At 49.8% G+C, this 11,502-nt stretch overlaps 1 protein-coding gene across 1 annotated transcript; it reads right to left on the reverse strand.

The window, feature by feature from the left end:
- Positions 1-1,292: 1,292 nt before the first annotated feature.
- Positions 1,293-6,587, reverse strand: LOC145356437 (diacylglycerol kinase epsilon-like). Its single transcript, XM_080209163.1, has 4 exons — positions 5,886-6,587; positions 5,309-5,428; positions 3,895-4,038; positions 1,293-1,494 (listed from the first exon to the last, which is right to left on the reverse strand). Exons 1-4 carry the CDS (start codon positions 6,492-6,494, stop codon positions 1,333-1,335), a joined length of 1,035 nt encoding a protein of 344 aa, XP_080065289.1. The 5' UTR covers positions 6,495-6,587; the 3' UTR covers positions 1,293-1,332.
- Between the last annotated feature and the right edge of the window lie 4,915 nt (positions 6,588-11,502).

Here is an 11,502-nt window from a genome sequence, read left to right on the forward strand (position 1 = left end):
TATAGTTCCGTTTGAATAGTGTGCTTACATTAGCTACCCTTCACTCCTCTGTTTTCAGTCCTTCAGTTCTCTGGGATGAAGATTATCCGGACCTGGAGATTTATCCACCTTCAATCCCATCAATTTCCCCAAAACCATTTCGCTCCTAATGCTGATTTCCCTCAGCTCCTCACTAAAACATCTTTCTCTCAGCACTCCTGGTACATTATTCATGTCTTCCTCTGTGAAGACTGAAGCAAAGGACAGATTTAACGCCTCAGCTATTTCTTTATTCCCTGTTACAAATTTTGTTTGACTGTAAGGGGCCTCCATTCATTTTTCTCTTTACGTATCAATAGAAACTTTTAGTCAGTTTTCATGTTCCCCGCTAGCTTACTTTCATTCTCTACTTTTCCCTTCTTACTCAGTCCCTTGATCCTTTGCTGAATTTTAAACTGCTCCCAATCCTCAGGTTTTTTCTTGCCAATTTGTATGCTCCTTCCTTGTTTCTGATACTCTAATTTCACCTTGTAAGCCATGGTTTGGCCACAATTCCTTTCCACTCTTGCACCAAACAGGAATAAACAGCTTCTGGAGTTCTGTAGTTTGAACAACCACCGCCCCCACCACATAAGAACATAAGAAATAGTAACAGGAGTCGGCCATCTAGCCCTTTGAGCCTGCCCCGCCATGCAATAAGATCATGGCTGATCTGAAGTGGTTCAGTTCCACTTACCCGCCCTCTCCCCATAACCCTTAATTCCCTTATCGTTCAGAAATCTATGTACCTGTGACTTAAACCTATTCAACGAGGTAGCCTCCACCACTTCAATGGGCAGAGAATTCCAGAGATCCACCACCCACCATTGCCTTGCCCCTCCCATGTCTGTATTCCTACAAACCTGTCCTGTCAAAGCCACCCACAGACCCCAGTGAACACACTATTCCTAATACTGAAATCTGTCATATTCCATTCATTCACCCAAACATGTACATGGGATTTAATGGGATTGAGATGGTAGGTGTGGATATGATCGGCGCAACTTGTGGGCCGAAGGGCCTGTTTGTGCTGTAGTGTTCTAAGTTCTAAACACAGGCAGCAATATCTTAATCCAGAGGTCCTATCTTAAATCCCTCCATTCCTCTACTCTCATTGTCCTTTTACGACCCTCTTTAAAACCAACTGAGACTAAACTGTTGGTCACTGTTCATGAGATACCTTCCCTTGGCACAGAGTTTATATTTGTCTACTTGGACCTCAGGAGTATTTTGGTCTCCCTTTATTTAAAGATTTAATACAAACACTGATTGCTGGTCTTACTCATCAGTCAAAACACAATACTTCCCCATGACTCACCGATCTAACTTCACTGGGTCACCGTCTAAAACATTCTGTAAAATCATTTCAGCCGCAACTTCGCCAGTGTATCCAGCTCCCCATCCCAGGGTGTTGGACAAGTCGTTCCCAGTGCCCAGGGGGAGAATAGCCACGTGCGGAATGTATTGGTCCTGCCCCTGAAATAAAGAGCAGAAGGCTTACCTGCTAATGATTTAGCCAGGGAACAGAATCTGGATGAGGTACTGCCAATGACAAGCCACAGTTCAGAACTCCAGAAATGGTCAGTGTTAATTTATCCAAAATAGAAGTTATAACCTACACTGTACCTGTCCTGGGAGTGATTGATGGGGAGACAGTGTAGAGGGAGCTTTACCCTGTATCTAACCCTGTACTGTACCTGTCCTGGGAGTGATTGATGGGGAGACAGTGTAGAGGGAGCTTTACTCTGTATCTAACTCCGTGCTGTACCTGTCCTGGGAGTGTTTGATGGGGACAGTGTACAGGGAGCTTTACTCTGTACCTAACCCCGTGCTGTACCTGTCCTGGGAGTGTTTGATGGGCATGATGTGGATGTGCCGGCGTTGGACTGGGGTAAACACAGTAAAAAGTCTGACAACACCAGGTTTTAGTCCAACCGATTTATTTGATAGTAAACCCACAAGCTTTCGAGGGGACTCCCTCTTCGTCAGAGCTCTCCATTCACCTGACGAAGAGGGAGTCCCCTCGAAAGCTTGTGGGTTTACTATCAAATAAGTCGGTTGGACTAAAACCTGGTGTTGTCAGACTTTTTACAGTGTTTGATGGGGACAGTGTAGAGGAAGCTTTACTCTGTATCTAACCCCATGTTGTACCTGTCCTGGGAATGTTTGATGAGGACAGTGCAGAGGGAACTTTACTCTGTATCTAATCCCATGTTGTACCTGTCCTGGGAGTGTTTGATGAGGACAGTGCAGAGGGAGCTTTACTCTGTATCTAATCCCATGTTGTACCTGTCCTGGGAGTGTTTGATGAGGACAGTGCAGAGGGAGCTTTACTCTGTATCTAACCCCGTGCTGTACCAGTGCTGGGAATGTTTGATGGGGGACAGTGGAGAGGGAGCTTTACTCTGTATCTAATCCCATGTTGTACCTGTCCTGGGAGTGTTTGATGAGGACAGTGCAGAGGGAGCTTTACTCTGTATCTAACTCTGTGCTATACCCGTCCTGTCAGTATTTGATGGGGACAGTCGTTAGGAACAATGTATAACTAAGTTTAATTTATGTTTGTTGATCAAGAAAAGGAAAGTTCCATTGAGTGTTTATTGGTGAGCTGGGTGCCTGGGAGACGCGGGCTCTGCTAGTACACATGCGTTTCGAATGATGTTTTACACCCATTCCAGTGGCGATGGGTAACAAAGGGATTAGTAGTTACAGAAAACTGGACTGCTGCCCAGTGACCAGGGATACACAGAAGAGCAGTTCAGTCAGTGTGTGTCTGCCAGAGAGTAAACACAGTTCTAAACTCTCCAGTAAGAAATCCTGCAGTTCTGGTGGGGGTGTGTGTTTCTGGAACTCCGTTTGCTCTGAAGGAGGCTTTGGAGATTTACCAGGATGTTGCCTGGTATGGAGGGCATTAACTATGAGGAGAGATTGAAGAAACTTGGTTTGTTCTCACTGGAGTGATGGAGGTTGAGGGGCGACCTGATAGAAGTCTACAAGATTTTGAGGGGCATGGACAGAGTGGATAGTCAGAAGCTTTTTCCCAGGGTGGAAGAGTCAATTACTTGGGGGCACAGGTTTAAGGTGCGAGGGGCAAGGTTTAAAGGAGATGTACGAGGCAGATTTTTGTTTGTTTACACACAGTAGTGGGTGCCTGGAACTCATTGCGGGGCGAGGTAATGGAAGCGGATACGGTAGCGACTGTTAAGGGGCATCTTGACAACTACATGAACAGGATGGGAATAGAGAGATATGGTCCCCAGAAGAGTAGAGGGTTTTAGTTAAGTCGGGCGCATGGTCGGTGCAGGCTTGGAGGGCCGAAGGGTCTATTCCTGTGCTATAATTTTCTTTGTTCTTTGAAGTAACAGAGAGTTTAGACTGTGGGTCTTTGTAGTTTGTCTCAGGGAGAGATACCAGCCGAGAAAAAAGCTTCTGGTGAATGCTCAGAAATCCATTTGCTCCGGTGCCAGCCCAAGCAAGAGGCTGCTGGAATAGTGGGAAACCTTCACTGGGGTGCACAAGCTTGCGTGTGCGCGTGCATGTGCACGTGAGGGCAAGACTATTGCTGGATAACAAGAGCAGTGTGAATTTACTGTAAATTCACACTGCTCCTGTTATCCAGCAATAGTCACATTGAAAGCTTATCAATTTATTTGTCTTCTGTAATATAATCAATTTTTCTTGTTTAATAAATATTTAGTTGCGTCTGTTAAGAGTACATTGGCAGACTCTTATCAATCTATCAGTAACTGACCTCCACAGTTTCTAAAGAAAAGCAGTTAGGATCTATCAAGCCTGATTTCATTCTGGGGTCAGAAACATCCATTATTAATATTGGCTGCGATGATGACACAGCATAGAAGAAATTTACTGTCGTACCTTGTACTTCATTTCATCAATAGCATCCAGTACCCAGCCCACCGTCCCATCCCCACCACAAACCAGCACTCTGGCTGCATGGCTCGGGAGAAGCGTACACAGCTCCAAAGCTTTGTGTGGAGTCGACGAGTCCAAATCAACAACCTGCCGAGGGAAACAATAACATCTCAGGATTGAGGGCTTGTCGCCAACTCCACACACACACACACACACACACACACACGCCAGTATTGACACTAGCATCAGAGCTTGGGCTGGGGTTAGCTGTGGCTCTGTGCTAACAGTCATAAGGTTCTGTATTGAGGCACCACTTCAGACCCTCCAGCCTATAACCCAAACTGACTCAATGCAGCACAGAGAGGGTGCCACACTGCCAGGGGGTCAGTGCCGAGGGAGCATCGCCACACTGCCAGGGGGTCAGTGCCACTACCACCCTTCTACGTTGTGAATTCAAGACCCCCACCACCTCCTCCCTCAACTGCTCTTTAACCTTTCTGCCAATTACTTTAAACCTCTACTTACGTTATTAAGTTTGGTTAATAATTGTTAGATCCTTCCTAACCTCGCCATCTCTGTTCCTCAGTTAAGTCACTCTCAACCTCTTCCATTCCAAAGAAAACTTCCAACCTATCCAATCTTTCCTTATTGATAAAATTCTCCATTCCCAGCAACACTCTCATAAATCCAGTTTGTACCCTTGCCAGTGTCATCACTGCCTTCCTGTAATGAGCTGAACAGAACATACACAGCACCCAACCTGTGGCCCAGTTAGCATTTTATCGTCAATCACATAATTAATTTTTCTATCACCTACAAATTTCTTAATCATGCCCCAATGATTAAGTCTATCACAAACAGCAAAAGACAAGGTACAGGGCCCTGTGACACCCAACCGGAAACAGCCTGCCAGTTACAAAAACACTCTCTGAAACAATCTAGTTTCCAACTTGCCAATTTCCTTGGATCTCATGAGCTTTAGATTTTCTGACCATTCTTTCCGTGAGACCTTGTCCAAAGCCTTGCTAAGATCCAGGTGGACTGCATCAAACATGCTACCCTCATCAATCCTCCTTATTACCTCAACAGCAACAATTACTATTTACAAACCATCCTCACCAAAATGAGGTGTTCCACAGCATTTCCCGGAACAAACGGTGCGACAGTGAACCCCACTCGCAGACTTTAGGTCAGACGATCAAAAGCCTGTCCCAGAGGTACGGTTAAGGAGCATCTTAAACGAAGAAAGCCACAAATCCCATGGCCACTGGAAGACGAGCAAGGGAGCCTTCTCTGTGATTCCCCCCACCCCCACCATTCAAATCTCCTAAAAAGTGTCAAGCTGAGGTCATGTTAGAACCAATCTTCTTTTCGTTAACTTTTCAAATAAAAAACTCGCATCTGTCCAGCATGTTACCTGAATGGGATTAAGGATAGTTCGGAATTCTCCCATCAGACCTTGAGCCATGTTGTTTCCACTCCGAGCATTTGCCAGGATCAGAATTGGACTCCAGTTTTCTGGGCACATGTAGGAAAACTGTAAAAAAAGGAAGGAGTTAACAAGCACAGAGCTCCCAACACACTGTGTGTGTGTGTGTGTGTGTGGTGGGGGCGGGAAATGGGCGGCGGGGGGGAAAAGAGAGGGGGAATGGGCGGCGGGGGGGGGGAAAGAGAGGGGGAATGGGCGGCGGGGGGGGGGGGGAAGAGAGGGGGAATGGGCGGCGGGGGGGGGGGAAGAGAGGGGGAATGGGCGGCGGCGGGGGGGGGGGGAAGAGAGGGGGAATGGGCGGCGGGGGGGGGGGGGAAGAGAGGGGGAATGGGCGGCGGGGGGGGGGGAAGAGAGGGGGAATGGGCGGCGGGGGGGGGGGAAGAGAGGGGGAATGGGTGGCGGGGGGGGGGGAAGAGAGGGGGAATGGGCGGCGGGGCGGAGGGTCGGGCTGCGACGGGTCGGGCTGGGGGGCAGTGGCGGGGGATAGTTGTCCCCGGGACGGTACCTGGTCACTGTCGCCCTCGATGCGCCGCCGGCTGACAGTGTAGAGGTAGCGGGGGGGGATGATTGCGCGGCGGGCCGGGCCCAGGTCGCAGGCGGTGGGCGCTTGGGCCAAGCAGACATCGTGAGCCACCCGCTGGCACCAGGCGCAGCGCTGGTCGCAGAGCCGGGGCTGCCCACCGCACTGCAGGCCGCACACACAGCATGAGTTGCAGATGGGCAGGTTGCCCCGCACCCAGTGGTGGGGCTGCGGCTGCGGGCCCGGGACCTGCCGGCTCTCCTTACAGCGGAGCCGCCGCTGGGCCTGGGCCTGGCAGCTCTCGTGAACACACAGGCCGCAGCACTGACAGTAGAAGCCGTGCAGGCAGGCCTGGCCGCACACGCTGCAGTAAGCGGGCCGACTGAACAGGTCGGTGTAGAGCCAGCAGTGAGCGCCGGGGCCTAGGCCCGAAGCCGAGCCTGGGCCTCGCCTGGCCGCCTCCTGCCGCCGGCCCCGCCTCACGCTACACCAACACGTCAGCAGCACCGGCAGCAGCACCGCCGCCACGGTCACCAGCAGCAGCCGATACTCGGCCCAAAGCCAGGCCGCGGCCTCGCCCTGCGGCCCGCCCATCGCGGGGCCCCGGCCCGGGGGGAAGCGGCAGATCCGCCCGGGGCCGCGGGAACGCGCACCAAACTGTAGCGCGCATTGAACGGGGGCGCGCGTTTCTGAACGGCTGTTAGGGCGGGGCAACGTTGGCCGGTCTGTGTGTGGGCGGTGCCGGATTGGGGGCGGGGCTGTGTGCATGACGCCGGTTAGGGGGCGGGGCTCGGTGTGGGCGGGGCTCTGAGCGTGGCGCAGAGAGCGGAGCTGAATTGGGGCGGGGTCCAGTGTGGGCGCGGCCTGTAGGGGAGGGAATTTATGTGGGCGGGGGCAGGGTAGGGGCGGGGCTCTGCGTGGGCGGGGCCAGGTAGGGGCGGAAATTTGTGTAGGCGGGGCCATAACCCTCCCACCCACCTCCACCCTCGCACCCCACACACACACACACATATACACACACACACACTCATTCACACACACCCCCCCCCCAGTGAAGATTTCCCACTATTCCAGCAGCCTCTTGTTTGGGCTGGCACAGGAGCAAATGGTTTTCCACCAAATGGATTTCTGAGCATTCACCAGAAGCTTTTTTCACGGCTGATATCTCTCCCTGAGACAAACTACATGGACCCCCACAGGCTAAACTCTCTGTTACTTCAGAGCAGTAAAAAGTCTGACAACACCAGGTTTTAGTCCAACCTATTTATTTGATAATATACTCACAAGCTTTCGAGGGACACTTGTGAGTATATTATCAAATAAATAGGTTGGACTAAAACCTGGTGTTGTCAGACTTTTTACTGTGTTTACGTCAGTCCAACGCCGGCATACCCACATCATGACTTCAGAGCAGAGTTCCAGAAACACACACCCCCAACAGAACTGCAGGATTTCTTACTGGAGAGTTAAGAACTGTGTTTACTCTGGCAGACACACACTGACTGAACTGCCCTTCTGTGTATCCCTCGAGCTTGGTCACTGGCACTCAGCTCACCGATAACACTCAATGCAACTCAAACCCTGTTTCCCTTTCTTGATCAACAAACATAAACTAAACATAAATTAAAGTTCTACATTGTTCCGAACAACTGTCCCCATCAAACACTCCCAGGACAGGTACAGCACGGGGTTAGATACAGAGTAAAGCTCCCTCTACACTGTCCCCCCATCAAACACTCCCAGGACAGGTACAGCACAGGGTTAGATACAGAGTAAAGCTCCCTCTACACTGTCCCCCCATCAAACACTCCCAGGACAGGTACAGCACGGGGTTAGATACAGAGTAAAGCCCCCTCTACACTGTCCCCATCAAACACTCCCAGGACAGGTACAGCACGGGGTTGGATACAGAGTAAAGCTCCCTCTACACTGTCCCCATCAAACACTCCCAGGACAGGTACAGCACAGGGTTGGATACAGAGTATCATAGATCATAGAATCCATAGTACAGAAGGAGGCCATTTGGCCTACTGAGCCTGCACCAAAAATGATCCCACCCTGGTCCAAACCCTGTAATCCCACATATTTACCCTCCTAATCATCCTGACACTAAGGGGCAATTTATCACAGCCATTCAACCCTACATCTTTGGACTGTAAGAAAAAACTGGAGCATCCAGAGGAAACCCACACAGATACAGGGAGAATGTGCAAACCCCACACAAACATTGGCTCAAGTCCAGAATTGAACTTGGGTCACTGGCACTGTGAGGCAGGAGTGCTAACCATTGTGCCACCGTCCCGGCCTAAACACTGAAGCTAAATTTCCCTCAACATTGTCTCCATCAAACACTCCCAGGACAGGTACAGCATAGGGTTAGACACAGAGTAAATCTCCCTCTACACTGTCCCCATCAAACACTCCCAGGACAGGTACAGCATGGGGTTAGATACAGAGTAAAGCTCCCTCTACACTGTCGCCATCAAACACTCCCAGGACATGTACAGCACGGGGTTAGATACAGGGTAAAGCTCCCTCTACACTATCCCCATCAAACACTCCCTGGACAGGTACAGCACGGGGTTAGATACAGAGTAAAGCTCCCTCTACAGTGTCCCCATCAAACACTCCCAGGACAGGTACAGCACGGGGTTCAATATTGCTGATGAATATTTCACTCTCCCTCTTCCCTTCCCAGCCACCTGGTGTTGTTACATCTGGGAATAATCCACTGTTTAAAAGTTTTGGTCTGTGGTGTTGATGCTAATGACTGTAACTGAATTTCTGAAGACTGGAATACGTAGCAATTTGCAATTTCTATTACAAAAGGAACCGACCAGATTGGCATTGCGCTGAAGAATGGATGAGATTGGTTTCAGATTGTGGAGTGTTTCTCTAGAGTGAGATAGCTACTCCAGCACTGAGGTAGTGGGTGAGGAGACTCAATGAGAGGTAAGTTTCTCTCACACATGCTGGCTGACTCACAGCAGGATTCCTACATGCCTGCCAAATAACCAGATGTTAAGAAAAAAAGCACACAGGTGACATGAAGACTTCTAGCGTGCTCCTTTTTGGACTGGCAGTGTGTGTGGAAGGGGGGGACTGACACACCAAGCACACCGTGTGGACAGGATAGGGAGATTTGTCATCTTCTCCCTGTGCTTAGCCCTGCTGATACTCCAAACAGGTAAAAATTACCCCAGTTTTTGTCCCAAATAGAACTTTGAAATATTTCAACCGACTTTTATAAAAATTGCAGAATGTAAATAACGTTTCTATGTTGCAGCATTTATTTGGGTGGATTCTGCTGATAGAATGACCAGGGTGAGGTTAGGGCCAGTCAAGGATAGTAGTGGGAACTTGTGCATGGGAGGGATGTGGGGAACAGCCAGGAGAATAGAACTGAGTTAAATATCAGCCATGACCCTATGGAATAACAGAGCAGACTCGACAGACCACTCCAGCTAGTGGTATCTGAAATATTTGTCAGATACTGAGTACTTTCTGGCCTGCATGAAGAAATGCACTTCTGCTTCCACAAATCATCAAAAACTTGCTTTTATCAGATGCCTTTCCAATAATAAATATTTCCACAATGTTTCAGAGGGAGTGCTGCACTGTCAGAGGGTCAGTGCTGAGGGAGTGCCGCACTGTCAGAGGGTCAGTGCTGAGGGAGCGCCGCACTGTCAGAGGGTCAGTGCTGAGGGAGTGCCGCACTGTCAGAGGGTCAGTGCTGAGGGAGCGCCGCACTGTCAGAGGGTCAGTGCTGAGGGAGCGCCGCACTGTCAGAGGGTCAGTACTGAGGGAGCGCCGCACTGTCAGAGGGTCAGTGCCGAGGGAGCGCCGCACTGTCAGAGGGTCAGTGCCGAGGGAGCGCCGCACTGTCAGAGGGTCAGTGCCGAGGGAGCGCCGCACTGTCAGAGGGTCAGTGCCGAGGGAGCGCCGCACTGTCAGAGGGTCACTGCTGAGGGAGCGCCGCACTGTCAGAGGGTCAGTGCTGAGGGAGCGCCGCACTGTCAGAGGATCAGTGCCGAGGGAGCGCCGCACTGTCAGAGGGTCAGTGCCGAGGGAGCACCGCACTGTCAGAGGGTCAGTGCCGAGGGAGCGCCGTACTGCCAGAGGGTCAGTGCTGAGGGAGTGCTGCACTGCCAGAGGGTCAGTGCCGAGGGAGTGCTGCAGTGCCAGATTGCCCCAATCCTCTCCCTCTGCTGATATGTTATTGTGGAGGTGATGACTGATTAATCCTGGTGTTTTTATGTTCTTATGTTTTCTTGTAGCAATGAGTGACAGGAGTCTGAGTTTCTGTTATATTCTGTCTATTTTTATTAAACATTTAAGTACAGTTGCATTGCATGAAATTACAAAACAGCTTGGACCTGGAGCGCTGAATCGATAATCTTCCCTTTATTGTGTAAACTTTGTCAATCAGATAACACTTTGCAGCTTCTGATAGGCCTAAGGCTGTCTCCAGCCACTGCCCGGAAAAATACCCGCTTGAGTTTTACATTCAACTCTTGCCTGCCAATCTCTTTCTGTCTACTCCAGTCCGTACATTGTTTCAGAAGCATTTTCGTCAAGAATTTGAATCGATCAATTCACTCTGCCACATCCTTCCTTAGTGCAAATAATTCAACAACAAACACCAAACTCTGCAACCTCGGAGTTTCCCAATCACATTATCAGTCTGGGAGAGCACTGGAGGGAGGGGCTGGCTGCACTGCTTCCCTTTGAGTTAAGGGAGGATTAGTTCAAAGTGCTCAAAGCCTGCAGGGGTTTAGACAGAGAATCATGAGGAATTGCTTCTCGTTGCAGGAGTGATGGGAAGCAGAGGGACAGACATTGAATACAGTTAACAAAGAAACTCGAGGGGGAGATGAAGAGAGTTTTGATTTTAATGCAGTGAGTTGTTGTTATCTGGGAGGTACTGTCTGAAAGGACACAGGAAGCAGATTAAAGTTTTGAAAGTTCATTTACTCGTGTCACAGTTAAGGCTTACATTAACACTGCAATGAAGTTATTGTGAAAATCCCCTAGCTGCCACACTCCCGCATCTGTTCGGGTACACTGAAGGAGAATTTAGCACGGCCAATGTACCTAACCAGCACATCTTTCAAACTGTGGGAGGAACCAGGAGCACCTGGAAGAAACCCACGCTGACATAGGAAGAATGTGCAAACTCCACACATTCAGCAACCCAAGTCAGGAATTGAACCCAGGTCCCTGGCGCTGTGAGGCAGCAGTGCCATTGTACCACCAATAGGAACTTTCAAAAGGGAGTTGGAGAAACACTTGGGAAAGGAGAGGTTATGGGGAATACAGGGGGAATGAGACAAATACTCAAGCACAACAGCTGCTTTGTGCTGTACAATTTGATCGGGACAAAGGATAAACCAGGTTATCATCCATATACAAGGCACTGGTGAGGCTGCAACTAGAGTACTGAGTGCAATTTTGGTCCCCTTATTTGCGAAAGGATATATTGGCCTTGGAGGGAGTGCAGAAAAAGTTCACCAGGTTGAGACTGGTGAGAGGAGAGCTGGTGAGTAAGTTACTGTGTTTCTTTTTTTAAACTAACGTCTCTAGCTTTTTTAAATTTTAAATC

Source organism: Carcharhinus amblyrhynchos, chromosome 21, assembly GCF_965287045.1.
Source record: "Carcharhinus amblyrhynchos chromosome 21, sCarAmb.v2.hapA, whole genome shotgun sequence".
Classification (NCBI taxonomy): domain Eukaryota; kingdom Metazoa; phylum Chordata; class Chondrichthyes; order Carcharhiniformes; family Carcharhinidae; genus Carcharhinus; species Carcharhinus amblyrhynchos.